This window comes from Sander vitreus, chromosome 7 (genome assembly GCF_031162955.1).
Source record: "Sander vitreus isolate 19-12246 chromosome 7, sanVit1, whole genome shotgun sequence".
NCBI classification, from domain to species: Eukaryota; Metazoa; Chordata; class Actinopteri; order Perciformes; family Percidae; genus Sander; species Sander vitreus.
The window spans coordinates 7410623-7430064 of NC_135861.1; the positions used below are offsets into that span (position 1 = coordinate 7410623).

General features: G+C 40.6%; 1 protein-coding gene across 3 annotated transcripts in view; it reads left to right on the forward strand.

Annotated features, from left to right (window-relative positions):
* Window positions 1-206: 206 nt before the first annotated feature.
* The window catches only part of itchb (itchy E3 ubiquitin protein ligase b), a 33099-nt gene continuing 13863 nt past the window's right edge, over window positions 207-19442 (forward strand). Inside the window, exons 1-11 of one of the 3 annotated variants that reach the window (XM_078254370.1) lie at window positions 207-347; window positions 3981-4072; window positions 5683-5824; window positions 8019-8143; window positions 10848-10982; window positions 11330-11378; window positions 11501-11682; window positions 13670-13916; window positions 14684-14779; window positions 16525-16699; window positions 18404-18473. In XM_078254370.1, the coding sequence (XP_078110496.1) occupies window positions 4003-4072; window positions 5683-5824; window positions 8019-8143; window positions 10848-10982; window positions 11330-11378; window positions 11501-11682; window positions 13670-13916; window positions 14684-14779; window positions 16525-16699; window positions 18404-18473 (1291 nt within the window). In that variant the 5' untranslated portion in view covers window positions 207-347; window positions 3981-4002. Of the gene's footprint in view, window positions 348-3980; window positions 4073-5682; window positions 5825-8018; window positions 8144-10847; window positions 10983-11329; window positions 11379-11500; window positions 11683-13669; window positions 13917-14683; window positions 14780-16524; window positions 16700-18403; window positions 18474-19442 lie in introns of those variants that run through there. The other 2 variants (XM_078254371.1, XM_078254372.1) reach the window with 2 other exon arrangements.

A 19442-nucleotide genomic window follows, 5' to 3' on the forward strand; every position in this document is an offset into this window, starting at 1 on the left:
GAAAAAAGAAAAATTAGTTTCAACCATAGACTGAAAAAAAAAATATTGTAACAACTTGTTGCATTTAAGGTGCCAACATGTTGCCAACAAGGACCCTAAATGCATCAGCATGTTTACTGACCGCCCATTGGTCAATCCTGCTCCAACTCTGGTCCAATCACAGCGCAAAGGGGAGAAGCGTGCGCCCCACCTTGTTTCGATCACGTGACGTGTTCTTACGAAGATGGTGGAAGTTTCCTCTTCCTTGAAGTGAAGCCCCGACTGAAACCTCAACATCCTGCACACCTAGGGCAGGGGGTTCACTGCAGCGTTACCAGTTTGGTTTTACAGCCTCCCTTCCGATCTGGGTAAGTGCTTAGAAATGACTAGATTTCTCACCGGTCGTATTTGGTTGTTGTTTTTTTTTTATAGCCGTTGGACTTTGGGATTACCATCCAGCCATGATGTGACGTGACACGAGCTAGTAGGCTAGCAGTTAGCCAGGCTGACATGGCTGCAGGCTGTCAGAACTGGTGACCAGTTGACATTCAACATGTAGCTAGCTAGCTACTCAGCAACTCCTGTAACCACACCGCCATTGTAAATACTCACACTGTTTAGCGTCAGTGCAGTCTAATAGCTAACCAGGACATACTGTTCCTCACTGTACGGCTAACGTTAACTGAGTTAGCGTTAGCTCGTTATCTAACGTTATTCCTTGGAGTTGGATTAACGTTAAATTATGTCATTTCTACCAGCATAGTTTAGCGTACAAAAAAGGCAATATGTGGAGGGATAATGATTACAAATAGGTGGCCGTTGTCAGTTATCGACTTTTCCCCTTAGCTAAATTACGTGTCTTCACATGGCGAGAACAGTACGCCAAACTCAATTTAATATCTGGCAACGTTAACGTTAGTGTGGTCTGGCTGCGCTCTTCAGTAAAATGACATGTTTGTACACAAAATCCGAGATTTTAAGAAAATGTTAGGAGCCACTCAGTACGACATATGTGACATTCGATAGCTACATCAAGCTGCTAAGCAAAACTGCTTAATAAACTTAATTATTGAAGATAAACCTTGAACTTCATTATTGAAGTTTAAGCATCAGTTCTGACTGCAGAGTTTCGTATCGGATCGTATCATATTGGATAATTCTAGTTATGTGGGGGAAAACAGATAAAGCAAATAAGGAAAGAGACAATGATTTTATTGTCATGGTTATTAGGCGTCAGCAACTTGGCAAGGTTGGTTGTGTTGATTTGTGTCCTCTGCCACTGTTTTTTTTTTTTTTTTTATATACAGGCAGTATGGAATGTTTAGTCATCTGGTGACCAAACAGGAAAGCTGGCTGCTGTGTTCCTGTCTGTTTTCTTGGGCTGGGGCTCTGGTGTTATGGGAAATGTTTTCACTATAAATAATCATCACAACATCTCCTGACCTGAATGACATAAGTCATGTTCGATTTCCATCTGAGACCTTGTTTGTGATCAGGTTTTTATATGCTATCGTGGTGTACTTCAGAACATAACAAACAACCCATGAATTACCTCGATTGAAAAATCAAAGATGACAATCTGTTACTGGTCTAAGTATGGACGGTGAAGAATATCAAATAGACCCGAAACTCCTGAGTGCTGTTTCCTTGAAGCATTATAACAGAAGAACCTGTTTGTCTCTTTATCGTATGATAAAGTGGGTCATCATGAAGGCATGTTTTGGAAATATGCACCACCTGTTTTGTGTGCGTAGTCATGGTGTAACAGTTTGAGTTAACCAGTCCGAGGAGCTAAGTGTCTTGAGAATTGTAGCCTGGACAAGTTTTAGGGCTGTTTCTGATCTTTTAGAGGAGTTCAGGTGATATTGTTCAAAGTGTGCTGTTCAAGTGCACAAAACCCTATAAGACCCCCTACTTGGAGCTTTATAAACAAGGAAATGGTGCAATTTGAGCTCAAATTCAATTTATAATGCGTCACAGACTCCCCAAACATAATTAACTGGCCTGTGGATGATGCTATTTAGCTGGTTTAAAAAAATCCAAGTCAAGGCAAGCCATTGTAGAGTTTAATATTCAGCGAATTATTACCCTCATCTACCAAACGCAGTCTGCCTGCTCACAAGGCTGCAAAGTCAGCAATTGCAATGAATTATTGACAGAGCCTAAAGCAGTAGGCAAAGTGAAAGTTTACCCAGGAGCTCCTGACTTTCTTCTGCTCTGCCATGTGCATACTGGACGAGACAGACTGAGGAACATGCATTATTCAGTGACGCACAGACCAGGATCTAGGAAAGATTACAGGACCTAATTCCTGTGCCATTGTTTCCCTTTTTTTCTCTTTCTCTTTGACACATTTGTCAGTGGTGCAGCTTAGCAGGAGTTCATATCTGTTTGCTGTCGAGCAAACATTCTATGACTGGTCTTCACTATTTTTAAAGGCACTATTATCCCCAAAACCAAGTAACCTTGTTGTCTGTGTGTCTTGTAATAATAGTTCCATTACAGCTACAGTGGATTTTGTGAAAAACAAAAACAAAAGTGATCTAAAACTGAAAGCATAAACATTAGGTGTTGGTGTCCGTTCCTTAAGGCTCTTACTGTTTAGCAAGGATTTGGTTAGAACACCATAGCAGCTAATTTGTGGTCCTTTTGAAAGTGTGTTGCTAAAAGGCTGGGAAATGTAGGGGAAATAGTAGCCCGATGTGGTAACCTGGTATACCTAGATAACCGTGGACGGATGTGTAGAACTTCAAGTTGCAGTATAAAGTAAATCTTTGTTCAGAACGGCATCTAGGTAATCTTTATGCATTCAGTTGTACGCTTTTGTGGCTCAGGTTGCAGTCCAGTGAATTTGGCCCTCAAAAGCATAGACAGAGCAGGAGCATAGGCACAGGCAGTATTCTGGTCTGGTTAAGTCTGGTTAATGCAGGCAGTATTTCACGGACTGCAGGCTTGACCTTTGTCTCCTTTTATTACTTTCCATGATGGTGCAACAATTTGACTCCAAGAGAGTGGCAGGCTTGTTTGACTACACATTACTTATATATTTTTGAGTTCACAGTTTTATTGCTGTATTGAATGCAAATGTCAACAACAGTTGATAATACTGTTTTGCGTGTTGAGGATGGATTCCAGGAAGACAATTTCTAAATGTTGCCTCCCCATTTATTAAGTTTGATGCTCCAGATGAGTGTTATTACATTACATTTCATCTGCAGACCCTTTTGTCCAAAAAGGGACTTGCAGTTAGTGCATCTGTAGTTTTTCAAGTAGCTGAGGGCTACATGGTGTACTAGGAAGGCTCGGTGAGCTACGTTTGACTTTATGGCTCAATATTGGATCATGGTTCAAGCAGAAAACCGACAAATGACATGAATACATGCAAAAACAAGTGCACCTAACAGTATGGGATGTGCACACAAGGTAATTTAGAGGTCTCAAGAAGACCATAATTGTGTGTTATTCATATTGGCAACAGTAATTTGCTGTATGCCTCTTGTCTGAAAGTCTACATTACCGGTCTCTAATGGTGACTGACTGATTGTTATGCAGTCATTATGTGTCTGAATGTTAAACCATACTTGATACTAATACTTAAAGGTCCAATATGTAATATATTTGCTTTATTCCCAACATTCTTTTATTGAACAAATATAAAATTGAATAGAATATAAAAGGCACCACTAAAAAAAAAAAAAACAGTTACATGTTAAAGTGTAGTTTTCTACAGATTTTTATTTTTATATATATTTTTTTTTTTCAATTGACACAAAACATCTCTGAGTGTCTTTCGCGATAAGTCGCAGCATTTCGCAATGTGTTTATTGCCCCAGTTTATATTGCAATGACGATTTAAAAAAAACGAGATATTGTGCAGCCCTAGTGTTTCACATTTTCGTCTTAATATACTTGATCTAAATGATCTCATCTGTACGCTGCAAATTTGCAGCAGTGTGGAAGTGATTTGTCACCACCCTAATGATGTGCTGTCTATGCTGCAGGCCTTCACCCCAGCCCTATGTCATGGCAAGTGGAGTCACCAAGTCAAGCACTTCCAACGGTTTACCTATGAAGGCACAGCTACAAATCATTGGTAAGTCTTTGTCAAAAGGAACAGAGGTCCAGGTTAAAAACATGTTTTCAAATTTTATTTCTCGTATGTATTTATTTATTTTTCTTCTTCTTCAAGGAATAGCACAGGTGTAAACCCTTGTGTTGTCCTCGGGTCAAATTTGACCCATTTTTCAAAGTTTTCTTTATATATCAGCAATAACCAAATTGCCCCCAAAACAACATGGATGTACGTTCTTTGCAGGTAAAAATCAGTAATTATTTTCATTTAATTTTGCATTCTGGGTGTTTTTATTCAATTTCATTAGCCTAGAAATCGAGACGCACCGTTGGGTCGGTCTAGCAACTCTTCAAATTCTGGTCAGGCCAATCACGTCGTGTATAGAGTCGGTGGGCGGGCTTAATATAAGGACGGCAGAGTTGCGACGGTTCCGCGTGAATTCCCTGCTACCTGAAAACAAAGAAGATGGCTGCTGCTGCTGGCGAACAGCGGTCTTTGGAATCGGCTTTGGCCGCGACTCTGGAAGACTTGGAGTTAAGCACTGAAGTCATTCTTAAAAAAGGACGATGTGTTTGTGTTCAGAGTTTTGCCGACCGGATACGGCAAAAGTTTAATCTATCAACTAGCGTTGCTCTGGTTGGCTATGAGTGCAGAGGGAATTTGAAAGACAACCGTTTATCCCGCCCCTCGGATTGAGCCCTGCCAATGGTGAGTTCCCAGACCCAACATCTTGATGTGGGTCTGGCTTGTCAGGCTACAATTTCATAGCATTTGAAAAAAAAATGTTTAAATGGTTTCAAAACAGCATCCTGACTTCGACAAGTTTTGATACAAACAGTCTGTGATTCACTCGACATCCTCTGATCTTAACAATTACTCAAAATAATTCATAGTTTCTGCTTTTTTATTTATTAAAACAATAGGTATAATGTCATGTACATTAGGTTTATTGACCATGGATACAATTTTTAAAAAGCGCTGAAAAAAGTCACAAAAACGTTTACAAAAGCATCAAAGAAAGCGACAAAAACAGCAGGGAAAGAAAGCGCCAAAAAAAGTTTTCCAAATTCAATATTGACCCGGAAGGACATCAACTTCATGGTCGACAGGAAGACAACACAAGGGTTAATAAAACAATTGGTGATGGCTGAATTCTATTTAGCTGCTTCAATTCCAGGGTCCTGCTATTGTGCATGCTGGCTCACTTTCACACTGTCATGGCTTACTGGGACACCTAAATATGACGGAGCCATCGTTAACGTTGTCAGTAACACCTGTGCTTTTCCTACTATGACAAGTCAAAATGTCTGCTGTGACTACGACCTATTGTGAGAACCTAAACTTTGCCTTTCTGCCTTGTGCGTTTTAATTGTGTGGCGATGTTTGTCCATCACTGCATTGCCCAAGTGACATCTTGATATAGTCACTGACACTGCCTCACCAGCTAAAGAAAAAAATGTTGCACTGGTAAAATCCAGATTTCATTGCCGTCATGATCCCCTGTTCTGCTTTTTATTTAAAAGTGTGCGCTGTTCCTGAATTATTGTTTTCCCTTTTCTGTTTCTTTCTGCACCAACACTGCTGTCTGACTGTCCACTGCACGGTTCCTTCTCCCTGTCTCCCTGTTTCAGTGCTATCAGCAAAACTAAAAGAGAACAAGAAAAACTGGTTTGGTCCCAGTCCTTATGTGGAAGTGACAGTCGACGGCCAGTCCAAGAAAACAGAGAAATGCAACAACACCCACAGCCCCAAATGGAAGCAGCCGCTCACTGTGTGAGTCAAAGTCTTGCCGGGATTACCAGCCCCATATGACATGTGATCACATATTTCTGATGATCAGAACTTTATTGTTCTGTTGCTACTCATAAGAGAGTTTTTACTCCAGCCAGACCTGTGTTCAAATAGTATTTAAAATGCAAATGTTCGGTCTGTTGTGCTGGAATTTAACATATAGACATAGTCATGTGAAAAAATTAGGACACCCATGCTAAAGTTGACTAAAAAGAGGAATAAAAAAAATCATCTTTTGGAAATTGATCTTAATGCCTTAATTAAAAAAATGAGGAAAAATCCAACCTTTAAGGACACCAATTTTCTTTGTGAATGAATAATGTATCGTAAATAAATAAATGTTCTTCCTTAAAATACAGGGGGCATAAGTCAGTACACCCCTATGTTTAATTCCCATAGATGCAGGCAGATGTTTATTTTTAAAGGCCAGTTATTTCATGGATCCAGGATACTACGCATCCTGATAAAGTGCCCTTGGCCTTTGGAATTAAAATAGCTCCACATCATCACATACCCTTCACCATACCTAGAGATTGGCACGGTTTTATTTCAGTTAGCCTAATAGCTGGTTTGATTTGCATTGAGAGATGATTTTATGGAAAGTACCCCATGCCAGTCTCCTAGGTATGGTGAAGGGGATGTGATGATGTGAGCTATTGGTAATTCCAAAGCGTCAAGGAACTATCAGGATGCATAGTATCCTGGTTTTACAATTAGGCATGAAGATCAATTTCCAAAAGATGATTTTTTGATTCCTCTTTTTAGTCAACTTTAGCATGGGTGTCCTAATTTTTTCACATGACTGTAGGACACAGAGTGAATGTTTGATTGTTCACAGAAAATATCTTGGAGGCAATTTATTTATCTTTGATAGACATCTTACCCTTATTATTTTACTATGAAGCTTGTAAAGGAAACACATACTGTGCCAATCAATATCTGTGCAGCTGGGTGAGGTACAGTTCAGCCGAAATGTACTAACACTTGAACAAGTCTGTTGATGGTTTTGGCGTAATAAACCATGGTGTCTGTTCATGAGATTGCTAATATTCCACAGAGTTTGAATTAAGGGATTAATGAAACCAGTGTAGTTAGTTGGGGTTTGGCTTTAAGGAAGAAGCCTATCTTGAAATGGCATTGCACATCATCATTTCCTAAGAAAACTGTGCAGACATTGAAGTTTTTCCAAAGCATGCAAAATAGACTTCCTTATAATTGTATAAAATTGCTGGTGTAACGATCTTGAGCCAGATTGTGTGTGTGTGATCTCCAAGTGATTGGCACTTAAAAGGAAAATGACACACAGTGGTGAGAGTGTGTCCGGTTCATTTACATGAATCCTGTTTCTAAATATACTAAGTATACTGTACATTCAGTGCACTGGCACAACGTGACTTCCTGCAGTCCAACATATTAACACATCAGATGTCCTCTTCACTTTAGCTTATACAGGATCGTCTGCTGTGCACAGTGACCTTTTTTAATATAGAGCTCTCCTACAGTTTCTCTTGAACCCATGGGGGCCTAGTTATTATGTAACGAGCATGTACTATGGGATATAATCGAACCTGAGCCCATATGTCCACAAATGTTTTTTTTCCTGGGTGTTAGCTAAACAACGGCCGTAGTGATGGTTAAAGACACTTGTTGTCCCTGAATAGCTTCTGAACTTTATTGTCTGCGGGTTTCTTTCACGACAGGACAAAGACTTTTGCTGCTCACACAGCCACGGTGGCTGATGGATTACAAACTACCAGCTGCTTTCACTTTTTTGCCTGCAAAAAGAACCTGTGGTGTGTCACCCACTAAAATGATTGATACGTTAGACAAAACCTGCCGAAGTTCATTGTTTATCCTTGTTGCTATCCGTAGTACCGCTTTGTTTCACAATATCATTTAAAGAAAATGCTTATACATTTGGATGGTAGTGGGAGTCGTGATATCAAGCTAATACCTTTTTTGTTTACGTTTTGTAAATTGTTAAGAGAATACCAGATTAAAAAGTTTCCTGCTGAAAAAGAGGAAATTGTGCTCACTGAAAGCCCACTGAGCTTGAAACTGTGATTCTGATAGTAAGACCCTGGAGGGCTTTCTGTTATCAGATCCTTAGTGGACATCTGTCTTTTCAAAAGTATCAATGCGTTGCACGTATCGACTGAATTGTTTGTATCAACAGGATTGTGACTCCATTCAGCAAACTGGTGTTTCGCGTCTGGAGCCACCAGACCCTGAAGTCAGACGTGTTGCTAGGCATGGCCACGCTGGACGTCAGTGACACGCTCAAGTCTAACAACATGACAAGTGAGTGCATGACACACACATGTTCTTTTTTTTTCCTTTCTGGCCCACTCCGTACCATTGTCTTCACTGTTTTCTTTCACAACAATATGAGCAAACTTCCTCAGGATGTCCTGTATGTGTGTGCATCTGTGCTGGAAAACACTCATTAACATTTCATTAACATGCACACTCTGTGTTACTGTATGTTTTAGAGATGTGTAATAAGGCACAGAGTGGTCCCAGATGAAATTCATTCAAAAACTATTTCAGAAATATTTGGTTACCTGCAGTCTGCAATGTGGGTAGCCGATTCATTTCCAGTGTACAAATATGTGTACATATTTCATGAATAAACAGCACCACAAACATTCCTCTCTTGTTTATGCTATTGAGATACATTTTCAACCTGGGTCGTCATTATACAAGCATTGTTTTAGAAATGCATGTTTATTTTAAATCCTCCTGGATGAGTGTGGGCCAGTTTCAACTAACAATCTTTGTCCGGAGGACGTGTACAGTTGTTAAGACTAACCAAACCCATGCTGACTCTTCTCCACTTCAAACTAAACTAAGATAAATGGTACAAGGCCAACCTCTGTTTGATCACAGAGGCCTGCATTGTGTACAAAGACATCATGTGTCATGATGAAATGGTGTAGGTAGATTAGTACTCAGAGCTGGAGTGCCATGTGACACTGTAAGGGGGTTTCCGTGGTTTTCCTCTTTAAAGGAAAGGACCAGCTACCCACTTCTTTTTTTCATTTATTTCAAACTGCCGTCGCAACTGCCAGATGAAAAAGATTTATTATAATAAAACAGTTTGGGGCTGTCGAGGCCTCTTTTAAAAATCGGGCAAACCTAAAATGTAGTATTTCAAACCTGCAAACCTAAAAAAAGTATTTCAAATCATTTACAGATGTGGTTTATCTGATGTTTTCAGAGTAATAAGAAAATGAATCAATAAGGCACCCCACTTATCATTCCTGAAAGAGGCTGCTGTTTTTTGTCATCCCCTTTTTGCCCTTTTGAGATTTTTGGGCTGTTTTATCTTTGGTTTGTTCCAAAGACTCCATTCAGTCCTCTGCCTGATCATTATTGTATTCTATTATAATTACTTTTAGATCTGAAATGTTTCTGTTACAAATGAGCCCATGATTATCCCAGCAAGAACAACATTCAGCCTGAACAGAAACGGCAGATCTTACAATGTTGTGGTGTTCCTTTATTTTCATAATTTAAACCGTCCCAACACTGAGCCAAGTAAAATACTATTGGTATTGTTGTACATTGGTAACACGGAAAATATACAATTAACTTTTTATTTTTATTTAAGTGATCCTTAAGTTGAATGTGACACATCATAGGCAACTGATAGGTGACTATATGTAACTTTTACACGTTTCTGAAACTGTGTAATGTTCCATCTGATGATCATAAATGACCTGTAATAGCAAACTAGACTAACATTAAAAGGAACGCTATTTTGAAATAGTTTTTATTAATGCCTCTGCCCTGGTCCGATTTTTTTTATTTTTTTTATTTTCCCCCATAAAGTCACAAAATGATTTACGGCAGGTAGACGGCGCAACAGAGTACACATTCTAACGGGTCACAGATTTCGGCTGAACACCGGAAAAGCCTGTGTTAGTGAGTATGTAAAAGTAGTAATTGTATTTAAATTTTATTTTAGAAGTTATCTGCTGTAGTTATGGCTGATACTGTGGCAGGGCCATCACAGAAAAGAAGGAAATTAAACGAAGAACAACTAAAAAGCTAAAAGGGAAAGTGAAAGACAACGGGCGAAATCCGAGTCACACTTGGTCGGGCTTTGAACAGATGGAAACAATTACGGGATTGTAAGTCATTCAAAAACGTCCCCGAATTGGCCCTTGGGTATGTATTTCATTCATAAAAAACAAACGTTAGATTGCGCGATGTGGTTGTACGTCAGTAGCCAACATTAAATTACGCCCCCCCCTTCCATTTAGCGCAGGCGTTTTATTCCTTTTAGTCCGTGTTTGTGTGATACCTGGTTTAGCTCTTAAGTTACGGTTTGCAACACTTGAAATGCAACAATGCATCTGTAACGTACTCTCTTATTGTAAATGAATGATTTTCTGTCTGAGCAAAACATTCTATATGACCTCCCGGTAACGCTAACTCAGTAATCTACAGTGGGCAATAAAGCACCATAAAGAAAAGACCTTTACGACAGCAGGTGTGGTAAAAACACTACCGCTTTTGTCCAAAGCGGCTGCTAGAATCAACACATACTGAAAGTTACATATAGCCACTTTAAGTTATCCTTACCTCTGCTAAGGAGGTTATGTTTTCGGTTTGGTTTGTCTGTTTGTCAGCAGAAGTATGTAAAAACTAGCCCAAATTAAAGATACTTGGTGGAAGGGTGGAGCATTGGCCAAGGAAGAACCCTTGACATTTGGAGCAGATCGGAATCATGGGGCAGATACAAACAGTATTTTTCATGTTTGTTGACATTGCGAAATAGGGTATGGCCTAGGCGGAGGCCCCATTTGGTTTCCTAAAGGAAACAACTGTTTTTGAACTGCCACTGTATTTTGCTGGTTTGACTTTGAAGTTTTAAAGAGGGTAATGCATCTTGTCACCGATTGGCTCAAGCTATGCCTGCGTCATTATTGGCAGACGATGTATTTCAGTTGTCATGGTCTTACTCGGACCATCTTATATTTTTGTCATCTCAATGTAGTCTCGGAGGTGGTGCAGACCTTACAGCTGTGTGCAGACAGAGACCTGTCAGATGTGGTTGGAGACCTGTCCGTCTGCCTGGACGGAATGACGGTCGACGCCGAGATGTTCGCGGCGGCCGAGGCCGACCATCACAGTGAGTCTCGGAAGAGCCACAAGCTGAACTGAGTTTACATCATAACCATCTTTGAGTATTTTCAAGTTGTGGTTTACTTGTCATTTCAACTGTAAGAAATACAGTTATTCCCTGTAAAACATGAAACAAGCACATTTTATAAATGTCTTTCATTCGGTCAGTATCATGTCTTAGTTGCTTGAAGTTCAAGGATGGGGAATAATCAAGCAAAACCTTTTGTATTCGTATGAACGGGGTTTAGTGCCATCACATAAAAAATATGTTTTTGTTTGTTTGACTGGTTTTGTTATGTGTGTAAACAGGAGCTCCTATTTCTGCTTCATTTATGTTGTGTGTTTTTACTTTAGGTACATCAAATGGGGAGTCATCGCAACCCAATGGGGATCATGTCATAAGGTACACTAGATTTTTAAATATATATATATATATTTTTTTTCTTTATTGAGTTTCACTAATGTCACATTACTAGTTTCTGACTTTTGTTGTGCTTTATCTCTGTCGACCCTTCCTCCTCACAGGCGGAGTCGGGACAGCTCCCCAGCTGTGGACGCTGTAGAGCACAGGTCTTCTCCCAGTGGCCGGAAGGCAGCCAACAGCACAGGGTCTCCTTCGGTGTCATCAGGGGGCTCGAGGCCTCTCCGACCACCCAGGCCCTCCAGGCCTCCTCCTCCAACCCCACGCAGACCCACCTCTTCACCAGGTCAGACATTTACTGCAGGAAGGTTCCTTTTTAGATCCGTTCTAGAGACTAGGCTCGTTCGAGGTGAACTGCGCCTCACTTGTAAAGTGGACGAGAGCAGGCGGCGGCAGCTGGGGGCGGTGACAAAAAGGCACGGTCAAGTCGGACAGTTTACAGCCGTTTCCATCAGCCTTCAGTCTGAACAGGAAGTCACAGAAACACTTGCGTCCTGTAAGGTCCGGTTTATTAAAATGTTATCAAACCCATATATCAGCTTGCACACAGTCTCCAGTTGTTTTTATTATGAGTAGCTGTTAAAATGCTCTGCAGGCGATCGCTGGTGATTGATTATGTGCAGGCCTGGTTTATCTCGAACAAGCCTACTTTTCACCTTCAAGTGCTTTCCCCCCCCCCCACCCCCCTGACTGTGTACTCTCTCGCAATCTAATCGATGTCAAACATTTACCCTAAGGCTTAATTGGGGTTGGGCCAACAGTCAACTCACACACCCACTCTGAATGAAATTTTTTTTTTTGTACGACCAGTTTTATATGAGCCTCATTCCCACAGAGCTAAGCTTAAGGACAAATAATTAGGCCAAAATGTGTCAGGGCCTCTTTACATTTGTGCGCCAATGTGACGTCAAAATGACGTAGATCTCACTGGCGTGCCAGGATTTTAAGTGCGCGACCAGAGGCCAGAGGTATTTTTTTTTTCAGCATGGACGAGTTTGAGGGCAACCGGATGCCAGGACTTTCAGAGTGACTGCAAGTCTCTCTTGTAAACTTACTGGGTTAAGATGAGCTCTTTTACTGTACGTACACACCGCCACCGACTTGAGCTGCAAAAGAAGCTCTGCCCGCCCTGTCAAGGACGCTTGTCAAAAAGTACGGGGAAGCTTTTTGACACTTTGGCCGCTCTGATGTGGCAGCATGTTCGATCATGTTCAACACACGATTGAAGGAAAAAGCACAAGCAGCCATTGCACGGCCAATACATCGACACTAGAAACCTTTTATAAATTACATATATAATGACAGCATTTGTATTTTTGTTGGTCGCAGCGGTGTCTGTTAGCAGTTAACTCGCTGGTTAGCCGCTGAACCGCAGCAGAATGCAGGCAGAGCGAGCAGCCACCAGCTGTTGATCCATGCAGGACTTTACTGTGACTGTTTAGAGACGATGTGACCAGCAGGTAACGTTAACTGGTCACTATACGCAAACAAAGTCATATCATAAATGATAGGGAACCCAGCATCAGCGATGATGAGCTTTTCCTCCATATTCTCAGAACTAATGTTTTGGTAGGAACAAAAGTTTACATTGTATGTTTCTCCGGAATCGGCCAGCGCAAAGGACGTCTATATTCCGATTGGTTGCTGGCGTTTGCCGCTGAACAGCGTCATAGCTCATTACCATAAAGTTGACCTACTTTCAACTTTGTGATTGACGCTCTGGTCGCTCAAAACACCCAAAACGCGACGCCGACAGATTTGCCGCTCCTTGCAGCTGACAGAAACCAGCTTCCATTGAAAATTAATGACTTCCTGTAACTTTAGAAGGTCAAGTCGGCGGCGGTGTGTACGTACAGTTATGATGAATGAAAGGCTTGATCCGACGAAGTAGGTCACTGAATCGTTGTGCAAACATTCTGAAGTATTCAAAGTGCTTCTCTTCGCCGTTGTTTACCTTTTTCTTCTAGTCCGTAGAAATGGCAAAGTCGGTAGCCTTTCCTCAGTTGCGACACCTCTGTTCAAGAGAAGACTGTAACTAGTGTCGCGACCACCACACGCAAGTATAAATAGTTACGGTGCTCTCATGACGTCACACTGTCGCGCGACCGGTCAGGAACGACGAGTATACCGCACGTTTTAGTGGTTAAGTCTGTGAAGGGAAAAACAATGATAAACTATAATGTTTTGGCATGTCCTACTGTTTGTTTTTCTGTAATTGCTGTCCTAGTCTGAAGAACTACGATTTAACTCTCAGTGATGTCGTATTTTCTCAGCACCTTCCAGTAATGGCTCTGCGCCAGCTGATGGCAGCGATGGTCAGTCTGGTTCTGATACACCAGTGCGTACACCTGCCTCAGGACCCTCACCAGCCCCAGAATCAAGTCCATCGACAGGCTCAGACACAAACTCCACACCGGCCTCCAGCTCTGGAGCTGCTGCAACCAGACAGCCGGCCAGCAGCATCACCCCTGCTGTCATCCCAAGAGTCCCCGCTGTCAACGCTGTGCCATTGCCCCCTGGGTTAGCTCTATTTTTGCGATATTTGCAGAAGAACTGAGGGGATTGTTTTAGATAAAGAATACTCAAAATGTTTGACACAAATGTCACGTATGCAAGAATATTGTCATTAACATGAATGAGTGACCAGTATTATTTGATCTCCCAATGTCCCACTGGGCAATAGTAGTATTACGGTGCCCAAGCCAAACAATTGATTATATGTTTTGCTGCCTTGTAGAGACAAAGAAACACAGGAGAAAGACAAGAGTGCAAGCTCCAAAAACACAAACTTCATCAACAGGAAGTTCAAAAAGAGAAAAAATGTATTAATCTCTCAGGAGGATTAGTGTGTTGCAAAGAAATGAGTCGTCTTTGAGCAAAAATAGAAAAATAGAAGCCATGTATGGATAAATGGAAGTGTGCATATTAGGAGCATTATTATTAATAGATAAAGGCGACATGTTACCTTTTTGTCTGTAGAAAACAACACCGATGTGTCTGAACATTGAACATTACTGCGGTTGTGACTAATTCACTCCATTCCTATCACTGTCTTTTCTTGTTGTCTCTTTGGTTTCATTAAGGCTATTATTCCTTAAATATCCCTTTTGAGCTGTTTTAGGGACGTCATTGTGACAACATCATGACCTTCCCTGGCTATTCAATAGCTCTTGTAGTGGCATGACTCATGCTGTGATAGCTGTTTTAAATCCATCCATCATCTAAATGGCTGGGGCCGAGCACCATTACCTAATGCCCTCAATTTTTATTGCCATTGTTTTATCTAGGTGGGAGCAGAGGGTGGATCAGAACGGCAGGTTGTATTTTGTCGATCACGTGGAAAAGAGAACAACGTGGGAACGCCCTGAACCACTGCCCCCGGGGTAAAAAGTGCTTCCCTTTTGATCTTTTTTCATAAGACACCGATACAGTAGTACTTTAGTTTAAAGGTGCAGTAGGTAAGACTTATAAAACTAACTTTCTGTCATATTTGCTGAAACTGACCCTATGTTCGAGTAGAACTACATGAAACGGGTCATTTAAAAAAAAAAAAAAAAAATCTGGCTCCTCTGGCACCACCGACAGCCTGTAGTGTGATTTGCAAAAATCCACAGCTCCCTGTTCACATGCACCAATCAGGGCCAGGGGGGGTGTCTCTAACTGCGTGTCAATCGCTGCTCATGCACACGCATTCATTCTCCCTTGTGGGAGGAGGGGCTTAGGAGACCGTTTTGGGCTTTTCGCAATCCTACCTACAGCACCTTTTAAAGCGGGGGTCTTCAACCCTTTTTTAGGCCTAGTACCCCTTTAGCTTTAAGAGAGAGAGGCGACCCCCTACTACATATATTGTATATTTATGATGTATATTATTTATAAATCATGTTTTAATGTTAAACATACGTACGTGTATGTGGAAGGCACAGTGAATCCTTAAGCTTAACTGTATCTGTGGGTGGCTACCTTACCTCTAGCCTATCCTCAATGTTGTGTCAATTGAATGTTAGTTTTTTTCCACGAATAGGCCATTTCTATCTTTAGCTAATAATATGTAGGATTCATACCAATGGAGATTTTCAGACATTTTGTTTTGTTTTTTTAAATTGGGAGGGAAAACCATTATCAAGATTATCATACAATAATTTTGTGGCCCAACCCTGTAGGAACTCTGAGGACCCGCTGTTGAAGGTTTGAAGGTATTTGGATTCTATTTATAGGATAGAATCTATTTTTAGATCAAATAAGAGGATCTCTCCATCCAATTACATGTATTTATGAATTACAGTAACTGCTGTCCACCGTTCCTGTATCCACCAACTTGGCTATTTTCTCACACAAATCCTCTAACTAGCAGTTTTGCTCGCCACACCTCATCATCCGAATTAATTGGCAAAGATGCTGGCAGAAAGACCGCATTGCATTTGATCAGTAACTACCTGTGGAGTCTTGTTTGCATCTTGTGCTCTACTTGCCCAAGCACAAGGATGTACACGTCATGAGGGTGATGGGTTCATGCTGCAGTTGGTGGCAGTAACATGCCAAGAAACATTAACGCCACAGGGTACCTTTTTAACTACCTTAAAAATACAGGCAGTTTATCCTGTTAGGACAGTCTCCCTTCAAATTCTACAGAGAATTGAGGTACACATCCTGCAGATATTAAAATGCTGCAAAAGTCCCATCACTAGGGCCTCTGTATTTTTCTCTCTTTGGCTGGACTGTCTTGTGTAATTTGCGGAGAGCAGCATACGGCTTGATCCTGTGCCCTGTTCATCTACCACGTTGATAATTTACTTTGTTTTATTCTCCCCCATTTGAACCAGTTGGGTAATGTGGATCCAATGGATTGTGTTTACCATAGCACCATATTTTAACATGTTTGCTCTTTTTTTTCAGTCTTTCTTGACATGACTGCTTATCAAATATATTAGTTGTATGTATTGTACTAGTTGTATAGAAAGTTTAGATTCTTAAACTCCAGTAACAATTTACATTTAAAATCACTGAGCTAGAATAATTGGTTTAAATATTTCATAATGGTTTTGAGATTCTTATGTTTGTAGCCAGTCTACCCTTAACTCACTCTTTCCTTTCTCCCGCCGTTTCCTCTCCTTGTGTCATTTGTTTTTAGCTGGGAACGTCGTGTTGACCAGATGGGGCGGGTCTACTTTGTCGATCACATGACGCGAACCACCACGTGGCAGCGTCCCACAATGGAGACGGTGCGTAACTACGAGCAGTGGCAGCACCAGCGCAGCCAGCTACAGGGCGCCATGCAGCAGTTCAACCAGAGGTTCATATTCGGGGTGAGACTTCCTCTTTGTTATGAGATACTGTGTGTTTATGTGGGCGTTAATAAACTGGAATACGGCGACACAGCCTTCCGGATGTCCTGTAATTACACAGTAGTGCGTCCGCTCCATCAGTTCATGAGATAAAGTGTTTGAAAAGGTTTTAGCTGAGAATTTCTAGCTTTGCAGGCTAGAAATCTTCACCTCGGGCTGATACTTTAATACATTTACTGGTATCAATGCACACTGTAACCCAGTAACTGTTAATTATTTAGGCAGAACAAGGTTATAGTTTAGGTAAAGTATTTATTGTTTTCATTTCATGTTTATTTGAATAGGGACAGATGCTACGACGTAGACATTTGTGCTACACATCTCCAATGTACAGCGTCACAGCATTTATAGCTATAGCTATTTTGCAATGCCCGTCCCCAGAAGGGCTTTTAAACAGTCATAAAAACAAACATTAAACATTGCCACATTAAAATACATAAATCACATAAACATACAAGACACATCTAGGGCTGCTCGATTATGGAAAGAATCATAATCACGATTATTTTGGTCAATATTGAAATCAATCATTATTTTACAGGGTTACTCGTTGACTATTGGAAAGACGTTGTAGTTATTGAATTTGAAAAAACAAATTAACAGTGAAAACACCTTGAACTTTGAAAGTTCCCTCTAATACTTTTCCCGTTTGAGCTTTTCTTTCTCCACTCAGAACACAGGACAAAATAAGAGTTGACTTGCAAAACCTAATGTCCAAAATAATCGTTTTTCTTGATTACTCCGTTTTTTGGGATCGTTGGGAGCAGAAATCGTAATCATGATTAAAAATCGATTAATTGCACTGCCCTAGACACATCCATCTGTACCCCCCCCCACCCCTCAATATGCCACCCCACACCGTTCCACCACACCCCCATGCCAGCCTACCCATATATGTTTGTATTTACATAGTCTGCAGTAACGTGTTTGTTTGTGTGTGACATTACTGTTAATGACAAACACTACTGATTGTCAAACAACTAGCTTAAAGCGTAACTCTCGCCAAAATGCAACCTAGGATCTTTTTGTGAATGTACCCGAGTCAAACTTTCGTTTAAAAGCATATTTAGGACAGAAGCGTCACACACAAGATTTACTGTATTATCGTTTTTCGGTCAAATGGCCTTTTGAATGGGAGTGCTAGGGGCACTTTTATGCTAGCCTCAAAATAGCTATTTTTAAAACACTAAGAAGGCTCGACACAACATGAAACTTTGCTCAAAGTATCGCCAGGGGCTCTACACATGAACGAAAGTGTTGAGAACATTGTTTGTGTACACAGAGTTTACTAAAAAGAGGTTTTGAGCAACTATGTGCACTAAGTGCCCCTAGCACTCCCATTCAAAAGGCCATTTGACCGAAAAACGAAGATACGGTAAATCTTAAAAGTGGCGCTTCCGTCCTAATTATGCTTTTAAACGAAAGTTTGACTCGGGTACATTCACAAAAAGACCCTAGGTTGCATTTTGGCGAAAGTTACGCTTTAAAGGTGTTACTTTGGTTCAAGCTGATATTTGTTATTAAATCGGACTTCTCCCTCATATGTTCTTATAACCAAAGTAACTCAATTTTATTTGTTTGTGCATTAACTCACAAAACATTATAGTTGTCCTTTTTAAATACTTTTTGTATTCATATGACTGATTCTGATTCTCTGCTGTGCAGCTACAAGACCAGGGCTCAGCCACTCAGAATAAGGATTTTGATCCTCTTGGGCCTCTGCCACATGGATGGGGTAAGACTGTTTTAAATACACAGGCATCATGTAACCTACAGTAAACATTCACCATTTATTTCATTGCTGAGACTTCACTGAGATTTTATTCCAATGTACTAATGTGTCAAATTACACCATATTACTTTTCCTTTAAGAACTTAATCAAGGAGTTTGTTGTTTGTTTAAGATAAGTAGCTTTCAACAATGAGTTCCAGCACCTGTGTAACTCAGAATTGCAGCTAAATTCCTTTTAGACACGGTGGCCCACTTCATTAAACTTCTGTAATTGTGAAAACAAACCTGGGATCCTACACATTTTCACGTAAATGCCATATACAAGATGATTAAATACAATACTTTAATACTGTAGTTGTGAAATTGCATGTCTGTGTACTCAACAGGAAAGCTATGTGTTGCATTACTTCCTGTTCACCAAAAACAAGCCAATAAACAAAACACTCAACTGTTTCTGCATTTATTGCTTGATCTGTGGACTAATCTGACCATTACACAATTTAATTGTCCTCATCTGGGGCCTTTTGGCTGAGACTGGACCTTGATCTACCTCGGGGATTTGCTCTCCAACCTTCTAGCCATTTGCTTCTGAGCTGGCTCCTTCTCTTACAGCCCTGTTAATACACAATGATACCTCCAGATGTTTGCCACGGGACTCATTTGAATCGTTGAATATCATTCTGTTAAACTCTAGGTGTATGTATGAGTCCTTATCTTTGGTTATGACGGACTGTTTATTTGAATATTCATAATAACACGCAACGCAGGAGAATGTACCATGTGTTACAAATAAAGTAGTTTAGTAGGTGTTGCGTCTCACTTCAAATGGTAAAATATAACAAATGTGCAACAGGAACTATTGCGTTTCAGTACACATGATGGGATGATTTTGCATAGAGGCTTAAGTACATAAATTAAGGCTACTACAGAGGGCGTGGGGGAAATTATTGAATACCTCCAATGTCTCAAAAA